The 27,957-nt window shown below is 39.7% G+C and overlaps 1 protein-coding gene across 1 annotated transcript in view; it reads left to right on the top strand.

The window, feature by feature from the left end:
- Positions 1–27,957, top strand: part of UNC5B (unc-5 netrin receptor B) — a 1,477,685-nt gene that overhangs the window by 1,102,456 nt on the left and 347,272 nt on the right. The window contains exon 3 of the mRNA XM_044056822.1: positions 23,423–23,566. Coding sequence (XP_043912757.1) covers positions 23,423–23,566 — 144 coding nt within the window. The remainder of the gene's footprint in view (positions 1–23,422; positions 23,567–27,957) is intronic.

Genomic DNA, 27,957 nt, shown 5'->3' with positions numbered 1-27,957 from the left:
ATTCCAACTCCGAGCTCGCACTACAGTGAGAAAAGGGCAAATATCCTATTCTTCACTGTACCGTGATTTCAGAAAAAGCACTTTGAGGTCCAGTACGTTCGATATTATGAGCGTTGTCAATTTCTGCAATTCAGTCATATGATATAGACCCTATTTTACTACCCCCTTTTTAATCTTCAACATTTATTATACTTGTTTATGCAAAACATTTTCATTTTCCATTTTCAAAACAACCGTACAATCCCATTCCCCAGTCCATAATCCTCTATTATCCTACAGTTTAGTAATTTCAAACATATTTTTACATATTTTTTCCAAATGTCTTTTTAAAGTCTCCTTTTTTTCTACATCAGTTGTGAATTGAATGTGTAATTTCTTTTTAGCTTCTCTGTTAAATGCCTTAAAGACATACAAGTTCCAAGGATAGCGATCTTATTTTTGTCATATTCCCCCCAAAAAGTTCCATTGCATATCCATTTTCAAAATTAATGTCACAAAACTGTCCTTATTCAAATGAATAAAAGCTCTTACCTCATTTATCTTTGTTTCCAAAGTTAAATAACGTTGTCCTATACCTCGCATCTCTCTCTCTCTTTCTTTTTTAATATAAATCCTCACTCTGTCCTTCTTCATGTGCTTACGGACCGAATTAATCTCCACCTTTCTCTTGATCATCTTCATCACTGTATCTGCATATGTTTTTTTTCTTGTTTGGTTCCTTCCCTTGTATATTTTATACTTCTTCTTCTTGTATTTTGTCCATAATGTCCCCCCTATGTTAAATCTGTCCCACTTTTTTTCTCACTTGCCAAAAGCATGTCCCTTAATAAATCATCCTGCAACTCTTCCAATTGAGTTGTAATAAGGCATCTACCATTTGTTCCTATATTTTCCTTGAACAACTGATATTGAAATAAATTCTCCAAATCCCTAAAATGCTTGACTCGTTTCTTTGCTTTAAGTACTCTGCCTGTTCCTGCAACTCTGAAAATATACATGCCTTCCTCTCCAATCTCTGCTCTCAGTGGATAAGCTACTGTCATCTGTAAGCTTGAGTGCCTTCTTCATTGTACTCGTATCAGCACCACTACATCCCGCAGGTTCCAAAGACATATTTGTCTTCAGTTTCTCTTTATTCACCTCCGTACCCATCTTATGATATTCCACAGGCTCAGCTATCAGTGTCACCTGAGAATCACCACTGCTATCGAACATACGTTCTTCCTGTTTTTCCAGGCCTCCACTGCACCTGGAATGGAAGGAGCAAGTGTTAAAATATTCAGAGTTCCCTGCTCTCACCAAATGTTAGTAGGGGAAGTTTCCTGATGACCTGATGACCTGACTAAAGTTCCCCTAATAGTATAAATACTACCTTGGGTCTCCCCTGAAAAAACAGGCCATTAGCATAGTGAGACTAACCCAATCAACAAAGGATAAATAAAATAAATATAATAAATAAAAATGAAATAAACCTTTCATTTATTTCCAGTGAAGAGTTTATGAATTTAATTTTAAAAACTTGTGGCTGTTCTTTTTAGGGTCTGTGTGCAGACTTGGTGACATCTCATTGCAGCCTCTTGTGAAGATCAATCGCTTAATGTATTGTTACTAAACAAATGTTTAATATTGGGCTCATTTTAAAGGTAAACAGCCCCTGGCACTTGCATCTCAGATATCTAAGGTCTCTGGCACAACTCCTTTGCAGGCTGCCATGCCTGTGGATCAGGAAACATTCAAAAGAGCCAATAGCCCTTGTATAGAATTTAGACCAGATAGCCTGCCATAGACACCTGCAACCAAAGTCCATTTTGTTGCCTTAGAAAGGACAAATGGTGACTCACTAGTATTCCAGTCAGGGAGAATGCTTACGGTCAGAGCCTGGAGGGTGACAATCCCACCCTCAGTCCCTGGTCTTTTCAATTTTTTTTTTATTTCATTTTTTTTTTATTTTACCTATTTGTTGACCAGGGAAGCCCACTAGACAAATCCTCGATTTTCAGGGTCAGCTTGGGAGCATTGTCTGATGATTTGTTCAGTGGGCTTCCCTGTTCACCAAATAACTAAAATAAAAAAAAATGAAAAGGCCAGGGACTGAGGATGGGATTTCCAGCCTTCAGGCTCCGACCTTAGACATCCTCCCTGACTTGCTTAGAGTCATAGAGTAGGCAAATGAAGGTGGAATAAATCAAACCCTGTACACTGGATGAGTCTTAATTTGTTCTATCCACCAAAGTAACTCTTTCTTAGTACATGGTAAAGGAGGTCTTATGATCTCCAAGGGATAGTTTTGCTGGTCCTATAGATTTGTCAGGTACCACTGAAATTTCTTCATATGGAACTGGGTGAAAGGTACTGTGTGGATGGTTAAAGCCATATGATTTAAAATGCAGATGACTTCCCTGACAGTTCAAAGAAGCTTTGTTGCCATTGTTTTGAAAGTAGCTGTAAGGAATTCCACTTTTTTTCTTCTTTTAACAATAAAGCTTTGTATACAGTTGTGCTCAGAAGAGCCCCAAAACATGACATTGTGTCTCCAGTTTAACTTCAGAAGGTTCAGGGTGCATATTAGTGTGGTTTGACACTGCAAAGTGTGATCCAAGCCTCCCTCATCTCCTGCATGGTCCTAGTAAGGATAAATATAGATGCCCCTGCTTCTGCATTGTGCTGTCACTGGAGCCAGACAATTTGTAAATATTTGTGGTGCAATAGTTAAAGCAAAAGTCAAAAAAGTAAACTTAAAATGTTATCCCATGTCACAAACATCAAGAATTGCCTGTGACCCCTGAAACTAGAACATGCTGGTAGGCATCTTCTACGTCCAGGTAAGCCATGAATGCAAAGGAGCTTAGCATGAGAAGTAGTTCCTGAAGGATCAACATTTTGAAATTTGGTATGCTTAAAATTAGTTTATTCTTGAAATTCTAGAATAGGATAACAGTAGATGTTCTTCGTGTTTCACTGTTGGAGTCATTACATTTGGGTTATCTGCTTGCAGGTAGCCCTCAGTCAGCCTGATTAACAAAGTCTTGGGTCCTGCATTGGTTGCTGTCTCTTCTTCCATGACGTCAGGTCGTCAGGGGTATAAAACATGCAGCCGACGTCATTACATCAGTCTTTCTTGCCGTGCGGTGCCCGAATCAGAAGCAGTCCGCAAGTGCCGGTCGGCTGACTCCTGAAATTTTCGTTTTCGAGTTTCAGAACTGAAGTCTTCAACTAAAAGCTAGGGGAAACTTTTTTCTTGCTGTAAACCAATGTCAGTAAAAATAAATAATTGCATTTCTTGTGGAAAGCAAATACCTCATAAAGATTTTCATTCGTACTGTATTCCTTGCCCAGGCCCTGACCACGACGTACCTCGTGTCGGTTTTATGCCTTATTTAAACCACGAACTATCAGTCATCTGTATATTTGCGCTTCTAAATATTTTGGTGCTCGGTTCAATTATCCTGATATGTCTTCGGTAAGCCATCCGACTACCGACATTCCGAAGAAACGCAAAGATAAAGACAGAGACAGGCTGCACAGTTCGCCGGTATTCAGTGAAGCACTTTTGCAGCCCCTGATACCCGCTACTTCATATCTGCAGGCCTCTACTGAGACCCATTCGGAGTCTGGTATGCCGCGAGATGCTTCAACTGTGGAACCTGCAGATGTCTCTACCTTGGATGGGTCCAGAGCCGCTGTGCAGGCACTGGCTTCCAAGGGTGTATTCAGGCCTACGGACTTGCATGTTAAACTGGCGCCATCTTCTTCTTCAAGGCTTAAAACTCGAACCATGCCTTGAAAACCGATGCCCAGACCGCATGGTCAGGCCTCTATGCCTAAAGAACAAATGATAAGAATGACTGAAGACCTTATTACTTTAATCAGGGGAAGCCAACCTTCCCCCTCTAAGAGACCTAAGACTGAGTTTGCTTATGATACGTCTGACCAGGATTCTGAAATTTCTGTTTCCTCTGATGACCACAATTTACCCTTATCTACCTGTGAGGATTCTGATGCTGAGGACTCTATTCCCTCTGCTTCCCCCCTAGAGGATTTCTCTTTTGGTGAAACCTTGCATACACTCAGGGAGCCTTTTCGTTGAGAAAGTCAGGATTTCTCTGATTCTAAAAAGAGGCTTAGGGATTTCTTACTCCTGCCCCAGCACAGGCCTTTAGTTATACCTCCTGTACTGGACATTGTTGATGATGCCTTTTCGGAATCTTGCATGGCCCCTGACTCTTTACTTCCTGCTTCCAGAAAACCTGATAGATATTACAGGGTTCCTGACTCTCACAAGTTCCTTTTCAAAAATCCTACTGCGGATCCTGAAACCATTTCACAGGGACCCAAGGGCATTAAAGCTACTACTGCCAAAAATCCTATCCCCTCTGATAGAGACTCCAGGGCGCTGGATAGATGGGGTAAGAAGGTGTACACTTCTGCAACTTTGGTCATTAGGGCCTTGAATTGTCAGTTTCATATGTTAAAGTATCAGCTGCATATTATTGTATTGCTTAAACAGAAAATTATGTTAACTCCTGATTGTGCTGAAAATAAGGATTTACAAGATTTTATGCATTCTGCTGAACAAGTTGGTAAACATAAATTGCAATGTGGTTTTGATTCACTAGAGGCATCTTGCAGGGCTGCAGTAACTGGGTCTGTACTTAGAAGGCATGCATGGCTTAAGGAGAAATCCTTGTCAGATCATGTTAAAGCGAAATTACTGGATGCTCCCTTAAATCAGGGCCACCTGTTTGGCAACAAGGCAGAAGTTCTTAAAAAGATGGAGGAAAAAACTAAATCTATGCAAACTGTTAAAGACCTTTTACAAGTACAACCTCCAAGATTTAGTAGGCATTGGCCTTCTAAGAATTGGTCCTTTTCTGCCTCTTCCAGACCTTCTCAGTCCAAACCCAGATCCAGCAGAGCACCCAGGCTTCAGTCCCAGGGGATGCACAGGATTAAGCAGTGGGGTGGCCTCCACTTCCAAATTTGGGAGTAATAAAACTCCCCCCTATGGTAAACTGTCTCAATGACTTATTTTTAAAACTTTCAAGCACTTCTCAACTGACTGCCCCTTTGGGGGGAAAGATTGAACTTCATGCAAAGAACTGGGGACTCATTACCCAGGACAACTGGGTTTTAAATATAGTGTCCCAAGGATACAGATTTCACTTCCACACGTCACCAACTCCAAGCGGTTGGACACATCTACCTCCAAAGCAGTGGGCAGAGGCCCAAAAGCAAGTATTCTCTCTCTTAAGCATTGGGGCTATTCAGTTGGTACCAGAAGAGAAAAAGGGACAAGGTTTCTACTCGAGATTTTTCCTGGTACCCAGAAAAGACAATTCATGGTATCCTATCTTGGGCCTGCCTACTCTAAACACATTTTTGGTGATTCCAGAATTCAAGATGCTGACTCTTCACCAGTTGCTTCCTATGCTAAGCAAAGATGCCTGGTTGGCAACACTAAATTTAAAGGAAGCATACCTGCACATCCCAATCAGGGAATCTTGCAGAAGATACCTATGCTTCAAAGCAGGCTACACGCACTATCAGTTATCTGCACTGCCCTTTGGCTTATCTACTGTGCCCTGGGTATTCACAAAGTGCCTAGCACCAGTCATTGCATTTTGCAGGCAAAGAAATATTCACATATACCAATACCTGGTTATTGTCTAATTTAGGCAGAAAACCAGGACATACTTTTGAATCATCTGGCTTTTGTACAGAGGATGCTAACTTTTCTGGGGTACCCCATAAACAAAAATAAATCACACCTTTTACCCTGTCAACAAATTATATTCCTGGGAACAAACTTGAATACAACTTCCCAGATGGCTTTCCTCATGCCAGAGAAAAAATTCACTTGACAACCTACTTCAAACAAGTGGTCACAAAAACCCTGCTATCTGCAAGGCAAATACTACAAGCCTTGGGGTTCATGGCCTCCTTCATTCTTCTAATTCCATATGCAAGACTGCATATGAGTAAACTACAATGGTATCTAAAAAGCCTATGGTGTCAACATTCTCAGGATCTAGAAGCAATGATTCCTAACATTCCTTGTCTATGTCTAGAGTTCCTTTGGTGGGCAGAGGCCTGCTACCAAAACAAGGGACTATCATTCACACTACCCCCTGCTGCCCAAACCCTAACAACAGAAGTATCAAACTATGCATGGGGGGGCACCTGGCAGGGAAGTGCATTCAGGGCAAATGGAACCCAATTCAAATGCACCTTCACATCAATCATAAAGAAAGGTTAGCTGTACAGAATGCTCTGACAGCCTTCAAGGACCACATTTTTCCAGGACAATTAATGGTAAAGATGGACAACACCACTGTTATGTGGTACATAAACAAGCAGGGGGGTACACATTCTTACCCCCTCTGCAGACTAGCCATGGCATTGTAGAACACAGCCTTGAGCTACCAAGTACATCTACAAGCTCAATTCCTGCCAGGAAAACTAAATTCACTGGCAGATGGACTAAGCAAAACCCTCATGGACCCACACGAAACTGGAACCAAGGATTTTCAACATGTTGACAAGCAAATGGGGGAACCCAGATATAGACCTGTTTGCCTCCTCCCAGAGCTATCAATTGGAAACATTTTGTGTAAGGACTCCCCACAGACAAGCTTGGAAAGTAGATGCTCTGTCCTTCAGCTGGAAAAACAGTTTATGCCTTTCCTCCTCTGCCTCTGCTATCCAAAGTACTACTAAAGATCAAACAAGACACACCAAGGATGATTTGATTGCACCAGCCTGGCCATGCCAACACCGGTACCCCCTCCTGTGCAGTGTGTCACTGTTAGCCCCATGGCACCTGCCTCAGACTCCTATCCTGCTGTCTCAGTAGGAAAACCAGATTCTGCACCCACAGCTTCAAACACTGAACCTAGCAGCTTGGCTAATTCCCTAAGCTCTCCTTTGCCATCTCTCAGTAAACCAGAGATGGATGTCATTTTAGAGGCAAGAAGGCCTAGTACTAGAAAATCTTATGCTGAAAAATGGAAAATGTTTTTTGCCTGCAACCATCCTCAAGGGATGAGCACAGCAGTGCCCAGTTTACCTCAGATTTTACAATACTTAACCGAGATGCTTCACAAGGGCCTGTCTTTTTCCTCAATAAAAATTCACACCTCAGCCATTTCAGCTCATTATAACACAGAACCTCCCCTCTTCTCTCTTCCACTGCTCAAGCAGTTCCTCAGAGGGGCCAAAAATTTAAGACCACCCAGGATAGCTCCAACTCCAGCCTGGGACCTTAACTTTGTATTGGAGAAACTCACACTTCCTCCTTTCAAGCCAGCTGCTACCTCAGATTAAAAATTCCTTTCTTGGAAAACAGCTTGCCTTTTAGCCATCACTTCAGCAAGAAGAATTACAGGCCCTTATGGCAGTGGAGCCATTCATCATCTTTCATGCGGACAGGGTGTCCCTCAGGACCAATCCCTCTTTCATGCCAAAGGTGGTATCCAGTGTGGCCTTTAATCAGTCCATTCATTTGCCTACCTTCTTTTCTAATCCACAGAACAAAGGGAAATGGATACTGCACTCCTTAGATGTGCACAGACAACTTAGATTCTACTTGGACAGGTCTAAACCTCAAAGGAAATCTGAACAACTGCTGGTGACATTTGCTGCAGGGACAGAGGAGAAGGCTATTTCAAAGTGAATTCTCTCCAAATGGATAGGCCATTGCATTCACTTCTGCTATAAGCACCATGGAAAACCTATCCCGCAGAGGATCAGATCCCACTCAACCAGGGCTGCATCTACCTCTACAGCCTTTCTCAGAGGCGTATCTACCAGGGACATCCTAGAAGCTGCTACCTGGAGTTCTGTACATACTTTCACCAAGCATTACCATTTGCCAATTTTCTCTAAATCCAGAGGTGCCTTTGCCACTGCAGTTTTGCAGGGCCTTATAGCTGGTCCTAATGCTTTCCAAATTCCTCCTCCCATCCTTAGCTTTGGGAATCTACCCAAATGTAATGACTGCAACAGTGAAACACGAAGAACATAGTACAGTTATGTACACTTACAATAAATGTAGATGTTCGAGTGTATTCACTGTTGCAGTCCTGGTTACCCTCCCTCCAGCCCCCTGACTTCGTTTGGCTATACCTATTCTCTCCTTTTCAATTCTTAAAAGCTTTTTGATGTATTTGCTTTTTTGTTTGAGGTATAACCTTGCATATTTATAGATTTAATTGCTTCCCATTAGGGGGGCACCTGACATCTGGGGCAAGAAAAACTGATGTAATGGCGTCGGCTGCATGTTTTATACCCCTGACTACATGACGTCATGGAAGATGAGACAGCAACCAATGCAGGACCCAAGACTTTGATAATCAGGCTGACTGAGGGCTACCTGCAAGCAGATAACCCAAATGTGATGACGGCAACAGTGAATACACTTGAACATCTACATTTATGGTAAGTGTACACAACTGTACTTTCTGCATGGCCTGCTGACCTATGCCTAAGACTGTAACCTATCATTCCACCCCTCTCCTCAGCTTTGGGAATCCTCCCACAGGTAATGACTGCAACAGTGAAACACAAAGAATATAGTACAGTTGTGTACACTTACCATAAGTGTAGATGTTCGAGTGTATTCACTGTTGCAGTCCTGGTTTCCCACCCTCCATCCCCATATAGCTTCTTCCCCTAGGGGAGCACAAAATAAAATCAAAACTCTAAATTCAAACATAAATGGCTCACAGTAGCTCCTGCTTAAACAAATGGTTTAATAAAATAAGAACAGACTGTAGACAAACTTTCACGTAAAAAGCGCTTTTCGTCTGGTAAGGTTTCCGGGCTTCTTCAGATACAATTACAAATATTTAAAAATCCCTTTATATAACTACCCCAGCAGTTGTTTGATATGCTGAGTTAATTATTATAATTAACCCATACTGTGCATGTCCATTTTTTAATGCATGGTGACCAAGGAGTATAGTCTATGAGTCCCTACTAAACATACATATAGTTGAAAAAAATATAACTGATACTACTTAAATAAGTAGAATTAATGTTGACAACATATCAAACACTAAAAATATATGTTAAAATTAGTATGTTGAAACACACACATATGTATATATATATATATATATATATATATATATATATATATATATATACATACACAACAACGTATTTTACATGGTTATTCACTTTAACAATTTCTTCTCTAGTTCATATTCACAAGTCGCACACAAAATATAAATAAATGAATAAAGCCCCCCTTATCTGCTTAGACTTTTCAATTTAAGGACACAAGCTAGGGAATATATTTCATTAATCCCTGGGTGTTGACAAGAGTTTAATCAAAGCTGCCACATAAGTTCACGTTCTTCTAGCAACATACTTGATAGTCCCCCTCTATAATTGTCATGTGTTGGGACCTGGTCTATAACCCTAAATTTAAAGGAATGGATGGGGTACTCACTACAATGCTTAGCTAATGCATTCTCTAGCCTGTATTTACCTATAGCATACACATGTTCGTAAATACGCTATGTTTACAGTTGGTTTTACCGATATAGAAAACTGTACACCCCTGACACTGTGCAAGATAAACTATAGACTTGGAGTTACAATTGTACTTCTGTGTAGTTAAGTAATTCCTGTTCCTCACTATGAATTTTTGTCCTATGTCGATGTATTTACAGTAACTACATGACTCACAGTGGAACATACCTGGTTCCTATTTATTGTCAATACCTGGCCCTCAATCCAGTATTTAAGATTCCTACCCCTTTTATAGATGGTCATTGGACTATCTCCTACTTTGCTTACTATGTCTCTATCAGTGGCTAATAAACGCAAATTCTTAAATAATATTTTTTGTATTTCTTTGAAGGAAGAATTAAAAGTAGTGATAAAACTGAGCATAAATTGGGGTTCATTATTAGAAGGGTTAGTCCTATCGAAACCCTCTGTCCTTGGACTACAGGTGGTAGGTGCCTCCTGTACTATTTGTGTACTGTCTGTGATCCTCCTTCTATTCAATATGGGTTGGTATACCCATATTTCATGTTTTGTTTGAACTTCCATCACAGTTTCCCTGAGGAAACTAGTTGGATACCCTCTATGTTCAAACATTTGTGTCAGGGTATCACATTCTTCCTTAAAGTCCCCTTCATTAGTAACCATTCTTGCCACCCTTACCAGTTGACCCTTAACAATAGATTTCTTCTGGTGGTAAGGATGACTGCTGAGGTAGTTATATAATGTGATTTTTGCTGAGGTAGTTATATAAAGTGATTTTTAAATATTTGTAATTATATCTGAAGAAGTCCAGTAACCTTACCAGACGAAAAGTGTTTTATATGTGAAAGTCTGTTTACAGTCTTTTCTTATTTTATTAAACCATTTGTTTAAGCGGGGGCTAATGTGAGCTGTTCTTCCCCTAGGGGGACATAAGCTTCCCATGGTGGCTTTCGGAGGCTACTGTGAGCTGTTCTTCCCCTAGGGGGACATAAGCTTTCCATGGTGGATTTTAGCCACCAGGACCACTTTTCCTTATTTCCTTGTGCTTTTGATGGGTTAGGGCAAGAAAAACTGATGTAATGACGTTGGCTGCCTTGCTTTATATAACTGCCGACCTGACATCAGACTACAGGTGACGGCAGCTGATGCAAAAAAAATTGACTCTGGTATTCGGGCTGGCTGAGGGCTACCACAGCAGGGATAACCCACAGGTGATGACTGCAACAGTGAATGCACTCAAACATCTACATTTATGGTAAGTGTACACAGCTGTACTTTCTTGGGAATACAGAAGGCGAGGGCACTTACCTTCTCGTTGAGGTGGGGGTCACAAACACATACTGTATGTTGAGACCATCCAGCTCAAGAAAAGGAGTTGAGATGGTACAGGTTAGTCTTTTCTTTACAGCTGAATTTCCAGGCAGCATCCTGTGTGTGGGAAGTAGCCTGCCAACTGGTAAAAGTCCATGCTGCTTTTAAAGTCTATCTGGAAAAATGATTTCCATTGTGTTTAACTCCTATTGCTCTGAGTATCATGCAGCAATGATCCCATATTCAAAAGTCTATGGTTATGGAAAAGTTTACATACATAACTGGATTTTCTACTGAATTATCACCCAAATTATTTGCCAGCATTGTCTGTTTTTCATATACTAACATTTTGTAGCTGACAGAATATTAGTCTTTCTAGACAGTTCCGCGTAGTATATATTGTTACATCACTTTGACTTCCTCCGCCAGCCATATACTTTGCACTACTACTACTTATTTTGTCATTTATGAGGGTCTTGAGGAATATTTGTATTTCTGTTTTGTGTACATTTGCATATTCATGTTTTTAATTCAGTCTAGGGATGTCTGTTATATACTTTTTGGCTGCTCTTTGTAACTGTTTTGGTATATAAATGCAGTAAGGCATAGATATGAGGTACTACCAAGCTGTAGACTGAAATGTTCATTGCTTCAGAATAATGTTCCTTTCCACTCTTTTTTTAGTACACTGGAATTTTCTGCTGCATTTTGAGCAGAGGTTGAATTTTTCTCTATGTTGAAATGCTTAATATTAACAGAGGCTTGCAAAACATTTCCATGTTTACCTTAGAAGCTTATCAGCTGGCATTTAATTTTTCTTCATTATCTGTGCTTTTTTTAAGTTATTTTTTGGTACATTACTCTTGTTTTTTACTGTGTTTCATTTAAAAATGGGTGGGTTTGTCATAATGGTTAAGGTTTTTACCTCATGGATACAAGGTACAAAGTTTGATTCTAACATCTGGGTATTGGATAAGCTTAAAATGACCCATCAGGACAGTTAATATAGTATTCACCTATAAACCTATTAAAAAATGCAGTGTTTCACTACATTATAATTATGTGGAGTTCTAACAGCATTTGTGTAGAGCTGGTGGGAAAATAATCAAAATGTTTTAATAACAGCTGTGCCATTTTGTAGATTTCTTAATGAATTTAAGCTGTTGTCTGATTCCCGTGTATGTTCACGACTGTTGCAAAGCTAATTTAGTAATGCATCGTTTGGAGTTCATTTCACTGCATTAGTGTTCCCAGCTCAAATTCCCTCCCAAGTAATGCACAAGTGTCATAACACTGCAACAGTAGAATTACACTCAGTTTTCACTTTAACAGACCCAAAGGCTCTTTCTTTAGATGGAATGAATGATAGGAAGATAAAAGCAGTGTTAGCAACTAAATGCATAACATAAAAACCCTAGGCACATTCTTTGTGCAATTGCTGCCTTTGCTTTTAACATTTATGTTACTTAATGCTGGGTAATGAAAGCCTTACTATTATGCTAGCCTTTATGAGATAGTAAATGGGCTAAAGGCCACCAGAATGCTATTGCTGGTTCTGCATTTCCCCCATTCTCATAGAAAATGAAAGGTCACTATACATTTTCATTCATGGTCTGGGATAACAAAGATATATACCACACAGTAATAACAGAGTAAAATTCCATTCATACACACCTGCTTCCTCTTTATGACGCTCTCCTCCTCATTGCGATTATATTTCATGACTTCCAGCTGGCCAGCAAATGACGTTATTAATCAGCAAGTTTTTTTTTAAGTATTTTCATGGAATGAGGTTCTGGATGCATGACTTCCACAACAATATTGAGAATTTATAACTTCCTTCCCACTTCCTGCAAGGTTATTTTTTATGATGTGCTGTAGCCAGACTAAGATAAGAGCAGATATATCTTTCAACCTCTTTGCTCAAAAATCTGGACAAAGCCTAAAATAATGGGGGGAAAAGGTCCAAAATAGGGACTGATTTTAAATATTACTCTTAGAAACTTAGAAAGTTACTGGAATGTCAGGATTTGTGTTAGCATGAATTTTCTTAAGGGCATCTGAAAGTCAATTGTATGTTGTTATTGCTTAATGACTTCGACCCTCGGTGATTTGCAAGAAAACCACAAATTTTAAGAGGAACTGACAAAAAATATGAGGCAACAATCTGGACATTATGAAAAAATCTGGAAAGTTGAGAGATATGGAGCAGAGAGATATCACAGGAGCATCCTCAGAACTGACTATATTTAAATCATGCAGGCTGTAGAAACAAAACATCATAAAATTCAGGCTGCTTTGCATGAGTTATACCTGACCTTTGCATTGAAGGTGCACATGCCTTCAAAGTGAACTTTATTTGCTTTTATGTCCTGATCAGCTTAAAATGATGCATTAGATACAGTCAATATTCACCAATGCATGCTTCACTGGGAAACAGAGTAAGAGTCTGAAAGGTGCCTTCTCATCTATGAGGCACGCTGTCACGCTAAAACAGGTAAACACTGCCAGATGTATTGCTTAGATTTCAAAGTACTACACTGTCATTGATTTTGAGTGTCCACAAAAATGTCTGATTTTTAGTTGAGGGAATCCCAATCACTTCGGTTCATCGCACCTTGCATGCTTCTCCCTTAAGCCCATGTGCCCTCTTACCTCATCAGTTATGAATATAATGTCATAATGTCTACTTTTGATGGGCAAAGTCTCATTTACCTAACATATAAGAATACTAGTGGTAGGGGCAGTAGCTGTTGAGATTCATGGACCTGATCTTTGAAGGCTAGATTTTTTTTTCCTTGTGTCCTTTTCATCCTGACCTCCACCCTTTTTATTCTAACAGCTGCCAAACAGTATGCATTACTTACATTGATTATGTGCTGTATCTTCAGAATGCATGTCTCCTTCCACTTATATCTTTTAAACAAGTGCTTCTGCTGCCCTAAGGGCTTCTAATAGTGCCAGGTGGCTCCGTCCCTGCTGGACATTACCAGCATTATCACCGTCACCACTCTCCTCCTGGGTTGGTGGATAGATGTGGCCTGCTTGTTCCCAGCCTTCCACTGCTATCTCTTCCAGTGTATTGATTTATTATTTGTACCTGTAAGCTACTGTTGCAGTCAAGGCTTAATCCCTATGCAATAAAGAATCAGCTCAGAAATGCCTAGGTTTGATTATAGTCTTTCAATTTTATCTTACTTAACTGTATAGCAACCTTTCTAGTGATGTAAGGCTATATTTGAACATCTAAAATTATGCTTACTGTACCTTATCCTTTAAAAAAGTCATTATCTGCTCAGTTGAGAGCTTTCATCAGTGGAACAAGACTTATTCCTCAACAGTTCTGCATTTTCTTTTCTGCCTTTTGAGTAAGGAAGAATCTTTGTTGCCTGAAATTCAAACAACAGCAGAAAGTGCTCAGCAGAATTCCTTTTTTTAATTACCCCATAAAAGTGATGTATCTTGTCCACAGACCTTGGAAGGATTGTGTTTGAGGTACAACTTTTTAATTCTCTTTTTCTACTTCTACCCCAAAGGTTTAATCAAGTCAATCATTCACCTTTGGTCTTTGTCATGAGAGTCATACTCCTTTGTTGTTAGGTCATCATCTGCCAAATGTGCCTGGAAATGATGCTAACAGAGTTTATTGTCATTTAGAAGAAAACTCAATCATGTCAATAGAATCAAAGGGTAACAAAAGAACGTCATATGGAAGAAAGGATCATTTGTTAAAAAAAATCATAATGGGGAACTGCAAAAAAAGGGAAGAATCTAAGTATTGCATGAATAAACTACAAAAACATTTGATAGTATACCACATTCATGGATAAAAGAGTGCTTAAAAATATATAATACACCCAATACTGATTGATTATATTACAGTGACCATGGAACAGTGGCAAACCACTTTGCAGTTAACCCATGGTGAAGGGCAAATTATTATTCAGGGGGGATAAAAATTCAAAGGGAGATACTGCAGGATGACCCTTTGTCACCGCTATTCTTTTGTCTTGCCCTTAACCCATTAAACTGTTTACTTAACAGATTAGGTCATGATTACAATTTGGCTCCCCAAAAACAACAAAGAGTAAAGACTTCTCAACTTCTTTTTGTGGATGTTTTTAAACTGGATAGTTCATCAGATGAGGAACTGAAAGCACAACTGCAAGTAGTCAAAACATTTTCAAATGACATAAGAATGTCATTTGGTCTTAATAAATGTGCAAAAGCAACTTTTAAAGAAGGAAAACTGCAGCACCAAGAAAGCATCAGTTTGGGACAGGAATGTGATATAAAAGAACTTGAGCAAGAGGGAGTGTAAAAACATTTTGGGAAGTGATGAAGGATCAACAATAAAACGTGAACAAATGTGAATAAAACTTATTAAGGAATGTTTTCGAAGACTAAAGTTAATACTGAAAATACCATTGATATCTAGGAACAAAGTCCAAGCTATAAAACAATTTTCTCTTCCTGTCCTAACTTGCAGTTTTAGAGTGATTGACCAAGAGTGTTGGATTGATTGGACAGGAAAACAAGAACGATGCTTCATGCTCGTTAAATGATTTATAAAACTCAGTGTATACTAAGACTATATATTCCCTGCTCTGAAGGAGGTCTGGACCTCTTCAAAATTGGTTACATGTATAAATCTGAAATTGTAGGATTGCATTTGTATCTGCTAACCTCACACGACCCAAATGTAGTGAAAGTTTTAAAACACGAGGAGAATAAGTCTAAGATGACTTCCCTGCTTACTTTAGCACAAGCATATCGGTATCAAGCATGAATGGAAATCAAACTAGAAGTAAAAAAAAATTAGGTAGCAACTGAATGTACCAAAAAACAAAAGAAAGAATATACAGTAAAGGATCAGATGAGAAAGCGCAAAATGTGGGAAATGTATAAAATAGTTGTAAATATAGAAAACTGTTGGAATGAACTCACATTGATCAGGATCGAACACAAGAATGGTTAAGGATAGGTGACTTTAAACCAAAAGATGAAAGGTTAATATTGGCAGCCCAAGACAGTGGACTACATATATTTACAAAGTCCATTGAACATGTGGGCGAAACAGATAAATGTAGGTTTTGTAAAACGGAATTAGAAAGAGTTGCAAATCTTGTTACTGGTTGTGATATGCTAATGGCAGGACTGTATACAGAAAGGCATAATAAAGTGGCAAGACTGTTTCACTGGGGATTGTGCAAACATTATAATACTGAAGTAACTGAAAAACACCAGAAACATGAGCTACAAAGCATTATAGAAAATGTTGAAGTTTATATCACATAGGATCACCCGTTACCAACGGTTCAAAAAATAGATGCATAAAAAACAGATATAGTAGTCCACGAAAAGAAGACAAAAGTAGCCTTGCTTGTAGGTGATGTTCTTCGTGTTTCACTGTTGCAATCATTACATTTGTGTAATCTGCCGGCAGGTTGCCCTCAGTTGGCCTTATTAACAAAGTCTTGGGTCCTGCGTTGGTTGCTGTCCCTTCTTCCATGACGTCAGGTCGTCAGGAGTATAAAACATGCAGCCGACACCATTACATCAGTCTTTCTTGCTGCGCGATGCCCGAAGCAGAAGCAGTTCGCAAGTGCCGGTCAGCCAACTCCTGAAATTTTTGTGTTTGAGTTTCAGAACCGAAGTCTTCAACTAAAAGCTAAGACCCCATTGGGGAAACTTTTTCTTGCTCCTTACCGATGTCAGTAAAAGTTAATAATTGTATTACTTGTGGGAAGGAAATACCTCATAAGGATTTTCATTTGTACTGTATTCCTTGCCTAGGCCCTGACCACAATGTACCTTGCTGTTGGTTTTGTGCTAAATTTAATCAATGCACTAAACATCGGTATATCTTTGCTTCTAAATATTTTGGCTCGAGATTTAATTATTCAGAAATGTCGTCGGTTAGCAATCTGACTGCTGGAATACCTAAAAAACGCAAAGAAAAAGACAGAGACAGACCGTCGAGGTCCAAAACTGATGACGAAGCTTCTCCTAAGCCAGTCGCTGGTTTGCCGGTACTCAGTGAGGTGCTTTCGCAGCCCCTGATACCCGCTACTTTTAATTCGCAGGCCTCTACTGAGGCCCATTCGGAGTCCGGTATGCCGCGAGATACTTTAAGTACTGAACCCATGGATGTCTCTACCTTAGATGGGTCCAGAGCTGCTAAGCAGGCACCAGCTTCTGAGATTGTTTTCAGGCCTAAAGATTTGTATATTAAACCAATGCCATCTTCAAAACTAAGGCCAAAATCTACTTCTATGTCTAAAAAACCAATGCTTGGACCACGTGTACAGGCCCCAATGCCTAAAAAACAAATGATCAAAATGGCTGAGGATTTAATTACCTTGATCAGGGGTACCCATCCTCCTCCTGCTAAGAGGCCTAGGCAAGGCACTGACTATGAATCTTCAGTTCAGGTTTCTATTTCTTCTGATTCCTCTTCTGATCAGGAATTATCTATTCCCACTTATGAGGACTCTGATGCAGAAGATTCCGTCCCCTCTGCTTCTCCTGCTGAGGATTTTTCTTTTGGAAAAACTTTGCATACCTTAAGGGAACACTTTCACTGGGAGAGTCAGGATTTCTCAGAATCTAAAAAGAGACTTAGGGATTTCCTTCTTCTTCCTCAGCATAGACCTTTGGCTATATGTCCTGTTCTGGACATTGTTGATGATGTTTTCTCAGAGTCCAGTATGACTCCCGATTCCCTGCCTCCGGCTCCTAGTAAGCCAGACAGATATTACAAGGTTCCTGATTTCCACAATTTCCTTTTTAAAAACCCTACTGCTAACCCTGAAACCATTTCTCAGGGTCCCAAGGGCATTAAGGCTTCTACTGATAAAAATCCTACCCCTTCTGATGGAGATTCCAGGGCACTGGATAGATGGGGTAAGAAGGTTTACACGTCTGCAACCTTGGCAATCAGGGCTTTAAACTGTCAATTTCATATGCTTAAATATCAACAGCATGTCATGAGTTTACTTAAACAGAAAATGATGTTGATTTCTGACTGTGTGGAAAATAAAGAGTTGCAGGATTTATTACATTCAGCTGAACAAGTTGGAAAACATACTTTGGAATGTGATTTTGATTCCTTGGAGGCCTCTTGCAGGGCTACTGTAACTGGATCTGTGATAAGAAGGCATGCTTGGCTCAAGGAGCAAAATCTGCCTGACCATGTTAAAGCAAAATTGTTGGATGCTCCTTTACAACAGGACAGTCTTTTTGGTAATAAGGCTGAAGAAGTTTTGAAAAAGATGGAAGATAAAGCTAAATCTATGAAAACTGTAAAAGATTTCCTACAGGTTCAGTAGGCACTGGCCTACTAAGAACTGGTCCTTTCCAGTACCCACTAGAGCTGCTCAGGTCAAACCCAGACATTCCAAAGGCTCCAGGTTTCAGTCGCAAGGAACTTATAGAACAAAGCAATGGGGTGCCTCCACCTCCAAATCTGGAAGTAACAAGGCACCTTCCTATGGTAAACAGTCTCAATGACTTTCCACTGCAATCACCAAGCAATTATCTTTTGGCTGCCCCTTTGGGGGGAAAACTGGCACTTCATGCATGAAACTGGCAACTGATTACCCAGGACAAATGGGTTTTAAATATAGTATCCCAGGGATTAAGATTTCATTTCCACACATTGCCAATCCCAAACGGATGGCCAGATCTGCCTCCAAATCAGTGGGCAAAGGCCCAGAAACAAGTTATGCCCCTCATGAATATGGGGGCTATTCAACCAGTACCAGAAAAGGAAAAGGGACAAGGTTTTTATTCAAGACTTTTCCTGGTACCCAGAAAAGACAAATCATGGTGTCCAATTCTGGACTTATCCATTCTAAATACATTTCTGGACATTCCAAAATTCAAGATACTGACTCTCCAACAGTTACTACCTATGCTAGGCAAGGATGCCTGGTTGGTAACTCTAGACTTAAAAGAGGCTTACCTGCATATCCCAATCAGGGAATCTTGCAGAAGATACCTCCGCTTCAAAGCAGGCTATTTGCATTACCAGTTCTCTGCACTGCCCTTTGGCTTATCTACTGCGCCCAGGGTATTCACAAAGTGCCTGGCACCAGTAATTGCATTTTGCAGGCAAAGAAATATTCAAATTTATCTATACCTGGACAATTGTCTAATTCAGGCAGAAAACAAGGACACTCTTCTAAAACATCTGGCGTTTGTAAAAAGACTTCTAACTTGTCTAGGGTACACCATAAATGAAAAGAAAGCACAACTGGTACCCTCTCAAATAATTACATTCCTGGGGGGGGTGCAAGCTTGAATACAACTGCCAAGATGACTTACCTTATGCCAGAAAAACAAATTCAACTGATGACTTACTTCAAACAGGTCACCACAAAAACCCAGCTATCTGCAAGACAAATTCTGCAGGCCTTGGGGTTCATGGCCTCCTGCATTATTCTTATTCCGTATGCAAGACTGCATATGAGGAAACTTCAATGGTACCTAAAACGCTTGTGGAGTCAACATTGTCACAATGGAAACAATGATTCCTATCATTCCTTGCCTGCAGCTAGAGTTCCTATGGTGGGCAGAGGCCTACCACCAAAACAAGGGACTGTCATTCATTCCACTCCCTGCCGCCCAAACCCTGACTACAGACGCATTAGATTATGCTTGGGGGCGCATCTGGCAGGGAGATGCATTCAGGGCCAATGGAGCCCAAATCAAATGCACCTACATATCAATAAGAAAGAGATGCTAGTTGTACAGAATGCTCTGACAGTCTTCAAGGACTATCTTCATCCAGGACAGCTACTGATAAAGACAGACAACACCACAGTCATGTGGTACATAAACAAGCAGGGGGGTGCCCATTCCTACCCCCTTTGCAGACTAGCCATGGCATTGTAGAACACAGCCTTGACTTATCAAATACATCTACAAACTCAATTTCTGCAAGGAAAGCAAAATACTCTGGCAGACGAACTAAGCAGAAAGCTTATGGACCCACATGAATGGAAACTGGATCCACAAATCTTCAGCATGTTAACATGCAAATGGGGGAGCCCAGACATAGATCTTTTTGCCTTACCCCAAAACTATCAGTTGTACAAATTCTGCACAAGAATTCATCACAAAAAAAGCTTGGAAAATGGATGCTCTATCCTTCAGCTGGCAAAACCTATTAGTCTATCTCTTTCCTCCTCTGCCTCTGCTCTCCAAGGACTTACTAAAAGTCAGACAGGAAAAAACAAAAATGATTCTGATTGCTCCAGACTGGCCTCGCCAACACTGGTACCTGCTCCTACGCAATATGTCGCACCTTCCTCCATGATACCTGCCTCAGACACCTTACCAACTGTCTCAGCAGAACTATCAAATTCTGCTCACTCAGCTCCAAACTCTGAATCTTGCAGCATGGCTAATCAACTAATTTTACCAGTTACATCTCTCAGCAAACCTGTGATGGATGTGGTTTTGAAGGCTATAAGGCCTAGTACTAGAAAATCTTATGCTGCCAAATGGAAAAGATTCTGTGCCTGGAACCAAGCACAAGGAATAAGTACAGCAATTCCCAATATTCCTCAGATTCTGCAATACTTAACTGAGATGCTTCATAAGGGCCTATCTTTTTCTTTCAGAAAACTCCATGCCTCTGCCATTTCAGCTGATTACAACACAGAGCCTCCCCTCTTTTCTCATCCTCTGCTAAAGCAGTACCTCAGACGGGTCAAAATTTTAAGACCTCCAAGGAGAGCACTGACTCCTGCATGGGACCTCAATTTTGTTTTGGAAAAATTTACTCTACCTCCTTTTGAGCCAGCTGCTACTGCAGACCTAAAATTTCTCTCTTGGAAAACAGCTTTTCTTTTAGCAGTCGCTTCATCTAGAAGGATTTCAGAACTATAGGCTCTTATGGCAGTGGAGCCTTTTATTATTTTTTACCCAGACAGGGTGGCTCTCAGGACCAATCCATCCTTTATGCCTAAAGTGGTATCTAGTGTGGTCCTTAATCAGACCATTCATCTGCCAACTTTCTTCCCAAATCCACAGAACAAGGGTGAGTGGATTCTGCATTCATTGGATGTACACAGACAACTAAGATTCTACTTAAACAGGACTAAATCTCCAATAAAATCTGAACAATTACTGGTAGCATTTGCTGCAGGGGCAGAGGGAAAGGCTATTTCAAAGCAGACTATTTCCAAATGGATAAGCCATTGTATTCATTTTTGCTATATGCACCATGGTAAACCTGTCCCCAAGGGGATCAGATCTCATTGCACCAGGGCTGCGTCTACCTCTGCAGCCTTTCTCAGAGGGGTTCCTACTAGAGACATTCTAGAAGCTGCTACCTGGAGCTCAGTTTATACGTTCACCAAACATTATCATTTACCTCTCTTCTCTAAATCCAGAGCAGGCATTGCCACTGCTATCCTGCAGGGCCTTATAGCTGCTCCTAATGCTGTATAAATCCATCCTCCCAACCATAGCTTTGGTATTCTACCCAAATGTAATGACTGCAACAGTGAAACACGAAGAGCATAGTACAGTTGTGTACACTTACCATAAATGTAGATGTGTGAGTGTATTCACTGTTGCAGTCCTGTTTACCCTCCCTCCAGCCCCCTGTTTTTTCTCTAACTATACATCTCATTTATGTTACTTTCTTTAAAAGCCTTTTTGGTGTATTTGCTTTTGTTTGGAGGTGTATGTTTTGTGTTTTCATTCTACATATATATATATATATATATATATATATATAAAACCTGACATCTGGGGCAAGAAAAACTGATGTAATGGCATTAGCTGCATGTTTTATACCCCTGATGACCTGACATCATGGAAGAAGGGACAGCGACTGATGCAGGACCCAAGACTTTCTTAATCAGGCCGACTGAGGGCAACCTGCCAGCAGATTATCCAAATGTAATGACTGCAACAGTGAATACACTTGAACATCTACATTTGTGGTAAGTGTACACAACTGGACTTTTCATCTATTAAGCCCCTGCTAAAACTAATAAGGGAACCAGAACTTGTCATAGATTTGAAATGTATGACTATCCATAAAATGGCCCCAGTGGTCATTAGCCAGTACACACATATGAACCTATATGCAGTTCTTCCCTTTCCTAACAGCCCTTAAATTACTGAAACTCTCTGCTGAATGCCAGACTCTGGACTTGCGGGTGAGCATCAATAGGTCTGTAATTATATAGAATTTTAATTTTAATACAAACCTGATTTTATCCTTTACCCTTGATACACCATCAATCAATGATACCATAAGTAACAATTGGCATATTATTGTGGATGATCCCATAACTAGTAGTATTTTATGGGAGTCACCTACTTTTATTAATAGAAGGAGTAAGAATCTAAAAACTCACTTTGAAAAAAATACCAGAAAGGAAGTAAATGCTACATTGCAAATCAAAGGTATTTTTTCTTGTAATAAGTGTAGTCTGTGCAAATGTATTTCTAATTGTCCCTCACTTCATTGCGTTAACACTGATAGGAGTTATTGGGCCCCTAAATATTGCAGTTATGACTCACATAATGTGATGTATGTAGTCAAATACTTCCATTGTTGAAAAATATTATAACACATTTGTATTTGTATTAGGTGTACCTCATATTTCCCCAGCTGCTACTAATTAAAGTATTTTCTTGAGCTGCAGCTTCAGTCAGCCACACTTAGATATGATTTAACTAATGTTTGCCACCCATGCAAAATGTGTCACCTATCTCTATAGTACAAGACACTTTGGATATCTAACAACAGACCCCTCACATATTCCAAATACACACACATCAAAGAAATAAACCATTATGTCTTTAATCAGTACCCAGTTTGATATTCAGAATTTCCCAATTTCATGTCTAAGCAGGTTTTATCTTAAGATACCAGTGGCCCATATTTAACCTCTGATAAAAGTTTGTCCCTACCCTGTAACTCCCTGTCAAAGACCCAGCATTTTTTTAATATTCAGGCTTGTTCTGGCCTTTTCAGACCGGTATACTCCCTGACCTAATTGCATACATGTATGTACTTTCAGAGTAATCTGTTTATAGGTCTCTTGGGTGTTTTGTTGGTCACCGGTGCAAAAAAAAAAAAAACAGAACACATAAAGCATTAATCCAGCAGAATGTAACATACTTGTACAGTGAAAATGCCCTTTAAAATGGTGACTGATATGCATATTGTACATTTGCTACACATTTAACATTTTGCCCTGATATGGATAGCCTGAATAGGCCAGGATAACTAAAATGATATTCAGAGTATTACAAATAATCTATGTATGAGTGCCAAATCTCATAAGCAGAGATTAAAACTCAAAATATTGTGTAAACCATTTAATTTATTTTTGCAAAAAATATGCACATATATGTATTGATACTTATTGTTTGGATTTATGTATTATCATCTAAATTGGATCTGGTTCTGTATGTTTTACACCACCTCACTCCAAAGTGGACAAAGCAGTTTTAAAGGTCAAAGTAAGGCATGTCCTGATATTTGTGAGGTTTCAGTTTACATTCCCAAGAAAATGTCTTTGGAAAATAGAAGACTGCAAATGGGCTTATTTCCATACTTTTGTGTTCTTCTGTCTTGTAGGCATGGTTGTACGAGAAACTCGTATCGAGGTTTCTAGACAACAGGTTGAAGAGCTGTTTGGTCTAGATGACTACTGGTGCCAGTGTGTGGCATGGAGTTCGACAGGCACAACCAAAAGTAAACGGGCCTATGTTCGCATAGCATGTAAGTACACAGTAGGGTTGCTTACCATCTCTGACCACAGAGAGGTGGAAATTTGTTTCATTATGTTCTATTAATCAAGTCTGTCACTTTATCTTGAATATTTTGAATGTTGTTTACTTATTTACATATTGTTTTACTCTATCTAATTAAGCCCCATTATAGACAGATGCTTGTTTTCTTTGTTAAAATGAAGAAAAGTGATTGGAGATCTATTCTATGTATTAATTTTATCTGTAAAATTTTTTTGACAAAATCCTGCAATTTAAAGATAACAGTTCCATTCCTAGTTGATTTAGAGATTGTTTCATCTTGGAAATTAGTAAGTTGGTTATGTGTTATTGTTAAATTAAACAGTTGACAGTGAAAAGAACTATAAAGGGGAAGCTGCATGTTTGTTATTGTCCTCTGCGATGCTTAAAAGCTGTAGTATATCCTATGTGTTCCTGATTTATTAGCTTCTAAAGGTGAACACATTTCATGGATTTGCTTTTCCCCAAGGTACAATTATTATAGAGGTTATATTAAGGAAGTGGGGTTCAAGAGGGAAATTACCCTTGTGGGCTCATGGAGGATTTTAAACTTCATATAAAAACTGAAAATGTAATTCCATTTTAAATTCTGCTTTTTATATTCAACTGGAGTTCCCATTTAGATTGTTCACACCCCTGCCTTAGAATGTTGTCACAAGTAATTCATCAGTAACAGGCTTTCAGAGTAACAGGAGACCTGATTACTGGCCTAAAGATCCAGTTTACCAGGTGGTAGAGGATCTGTATCAGTTTGTCAAAGGTTCATTTCTGCAAACCACTGAATGTTCACTTCAGCGAATGTTCACATTGAAAAAACATTTAAACAGGGAAAGGAAACAGCTGGCCAACACTATGACTGTAACACACACTGCAGTATGTCAAACCCACCCAAGTGGGGGGCTGTGACCAACCCCCCCCCCCCCAGTATATATACCAATGCCAAGATCTCACTACAGTGGGGAAAAGGGCAAATTTCTGCTGCTGGCCAACTGCTCCTTTTCTCTATGTAAATCTTTTGTGGATGTGAACATTCGCTGAAGTGAACGTTCAGTGGTTTCGGGTCAATGATGAAAGGTTCGCTGAAATGAACCTTTTTCAAATTAATATAGACTCTGTGGTAGTGACCTACTTGCCATAAGGTAACATGAGTATAGATTTTGTGGAGCACTTAGTGTCGGCTGCAGCTTCAGTCATAATCCTTATTGTACAAGCTGGCTTGAATCGGGGGGGGGGGGGCATCCTCTTGAGCTACGACTTATGTTGATTTATGTGCCACAGGGATGGCCCTACAGGTGGAACAGAAGAGACAGCTAATGGCTGTCTTGCTTTTACTCTATGAAGGGAGAAAAAGCATCCTTTTCTGCCAAACTGATACCAAAGAAAGTAAGTACCATGCACAGCACAGCACATACTTTTGAAAAATGTTGTGCCATGAGATGTGCTAGAACTGAAATAAAAAATGACACATTTACCATGATTTGTGGATCTATGTTTCCGGATGTTTTTTTTTCTCCTACTTGGTGTTTGTTTATGCATTTATTTGTTTGTTTTGGTTAAGCCTTTCATTTCAGAAGTGTTTTTTTTCCAATACTGGAAAGGTATTCTGTTCAGAAACATGCACCATCTGAGATGAGGGGGTCTACTCTTTGTAAGATGGTGAACAAGTTGGTATAGTAACAAAAATCCTAGCTATAACCCTTGCACAGCAGAGTTATTGACATACAAATGCCAGACCAATGATGTGAAAACTGCTGTGTCACACTTATGAGTGGGATACATGCATGCACTTATCCTGCACTTAAATTTGTCATGTCATGGGTCACCTTAAATAGAAGCACACATGTGGAAACATATGTGCTCTTCATGTACTATCTGTATGTCACAAATGAACCTTAAATAGGGACATGCATGTGGGAACATATGTAGTCACCCTGCACTGAAATATGTCATATCATGGGTATACCTTAAATAGCAGCATGCATGTGTGGGATATATGTACTCTTCCTGCACTGAAATCTGTTATAACATGGGTGTACCTTAAATATGAACATGTATGTGTGAACATATGTACTCACTGTGCATTGAAATCAGTCATGTCATGGGTGTACCATAAATAGGGACATGCATGTTTGAAAATGTACTCATCCTGCACTGAAGTTTGTCATGTCATGGATGTACCATAAAAAGGGACATGCATGTGTTAACATAATTACTCATCGTCTGCAGAAATCTATCATGTCATGGTTGTACCTTAAATATGGACAGGCATATGAGACATATGTACTCATCCTGTACTGAAATCTGTAATGCCTTGGGTGTACCTTAAGTACAGACATTCATGTAGGGTCATATGTTCTCAGCCTGCACTGAAATCTCTGTCATTGTGTTCTTTACATAGGAGCATGCTTGTGGGAACATATGTACTTTTCATGGACTAAAATCTGTATGGTGTGGGTGGACCTTAGGAACATATATGTGTGAGATTTATGCACTCTTCCTACATTGATATCTGTATGTCATCGGTGTATAGGGAAATGCACGTTGGAATATATGTACTAACCTTCCACTGAAATCCATATTTATTTATTTATTTTATTTTACATTTGTTGACCGAGATAGTGCGACTGGATATATGTCCATTTTCAGCGGAGGCCCGGGGAGAAAAGCTCCAGAAAACACAGCTAGAATAACAGACATGAGACAGACATATTACAAAGCTCTCTAGTAGGTACTCATAATATATACAGTGTGTAATAGTATACAAAAACAACAGGTTGCAGCAAGCTATTATGAACAAGAGATGCATACAATATTAATTTAAATAAGGCATTGAATAAGTAGTGATTAATCAGGGTTAGTACAGGGACAAAGCCAGCGCTCTTTAAAATACTGTTTGAGGCCTTTTTTGAAGAGACTTAAAGAAGGTTCGAGGGTAAGGTTAGATGGAAGTGAATTCCAAGTTTTACCAACAACATTGGCAAACAGGGAGTCGCCGGATGAGTTAATAGCTTTGAGGGTTTGGACCAACAGTTTATTGGATGATTGTAGTTGCCTTGAATTACTGTTTGGCTTTATGATATTTTTGAGTGCCAGTGTATTTTCATGGTGGTACAGAATTGTGTGTGCTACTATAAGCTGATTGAACAGAAGTAGGCTAGGCAGTTCTAGCCACCTGAGAAGACTGAGGTTTTGACAGTGATGTGTCCTATATGTTGAGCCTATGGCAAATCTGGCAATGTGGTTGTAAGAGTGAGAGAGCTTACTAAGTTCAGTTTTGCTCAAACTGGAGAGTATGGGGGAGGCATATAGCAGGGTAGAGAGTAGGTATGAGCGGGCGATTGCAGTTCTAGCTAATGGAGTTAGAAAAAGTTGTCTTCTATATAATGAGCCAAGCTTCTTATTAATGTTTTTTATAGTTTTATTGATATGCAGATCACATTTGGGATTATTGTCCACTATTACTCCTAAAACCTCAGTATGGTCATCTGGAGAGATAGAGGTACTGTTGTTGGATGTTATAGAGAAGGATAATGGGGTGGATCTACTGGTGGGGGTAAAGAGGAGCAGTTTAGTTTTGTTGGGATTTAACAACAGATGGTGATTAGAGAGCCAACTTTCAACTGTGTTAAATGTGTTTTGTGTTAAGGCCTCATATGCCATGAGTGTGCCTTAAATAGGGACATGCATGTTGGAACATACATTCTCTTCCTGCACTGAAACTTATATGTCATGGGTGCACCTTTAAATAGGGACATTCATGTGCAAACATCTGTACTCTTCATAAACTGAAATCTGTATGTTATGGGTAGACCTTAAATAGAGACATGCATGTGTGGAATATATGCCCTGTTCCTGCTCTATGTGTATAACATGGGTGTACCTTAAATAGGGACATGAATGTGAGAACATATACCCTCTTTCTGTGTTGAAATCTGTACATCATGGTGGTACATAAATAATGGGGTTTACTATCATAAATTCGAAAATCAGAATAAAACATGTCTGCATTTTCGAATTTATACATTGGAAATGAACATTTCCGAATTAACCTAAAGTCGAAAACAGCTGTATATTGTCGAAAATGTCGCTCGCGACATTTACGGCAATACACAGCACTCCCACCCGTCCCGTAACTACCTACCTAGCCTAAACACATAGCCTAACCCCCCCCAACTTAATATTCCAACTCCGAGATCGCACTACAGTGAGGAAAGGGATGTATTTCCCTAACCACACTGTACCGAGATCCCCCTCACATGAGTGAACGTTAGAATTGCGAATGCACAGTCCATTCGCAATGGTAACGTTCGCTCACATCACCTGCCGAAATATGAAGTATTCGAACATCTGTTGTTCGAATAC

Source organism: Protopterus annectens, chromosome 14.part0 (genome assembly GCF_019279795.1).
Source record: "Protopterus annectens isolate FY-2018-M chromosome 14.part0, PAN1.0, whole genome shotgun sequence".
Classification (NCBI taxonomy): domain Eukaryota; kingdom Metazoa; phylum Chordata; order Ceratodontiformes; family Protopteridae; genus Protopterus; species Protopterus annectens.
Note: the sequence above shows the minus strand (reverse complement) of the source record. Positions and strands in the feature narration are given on the sequence as shown.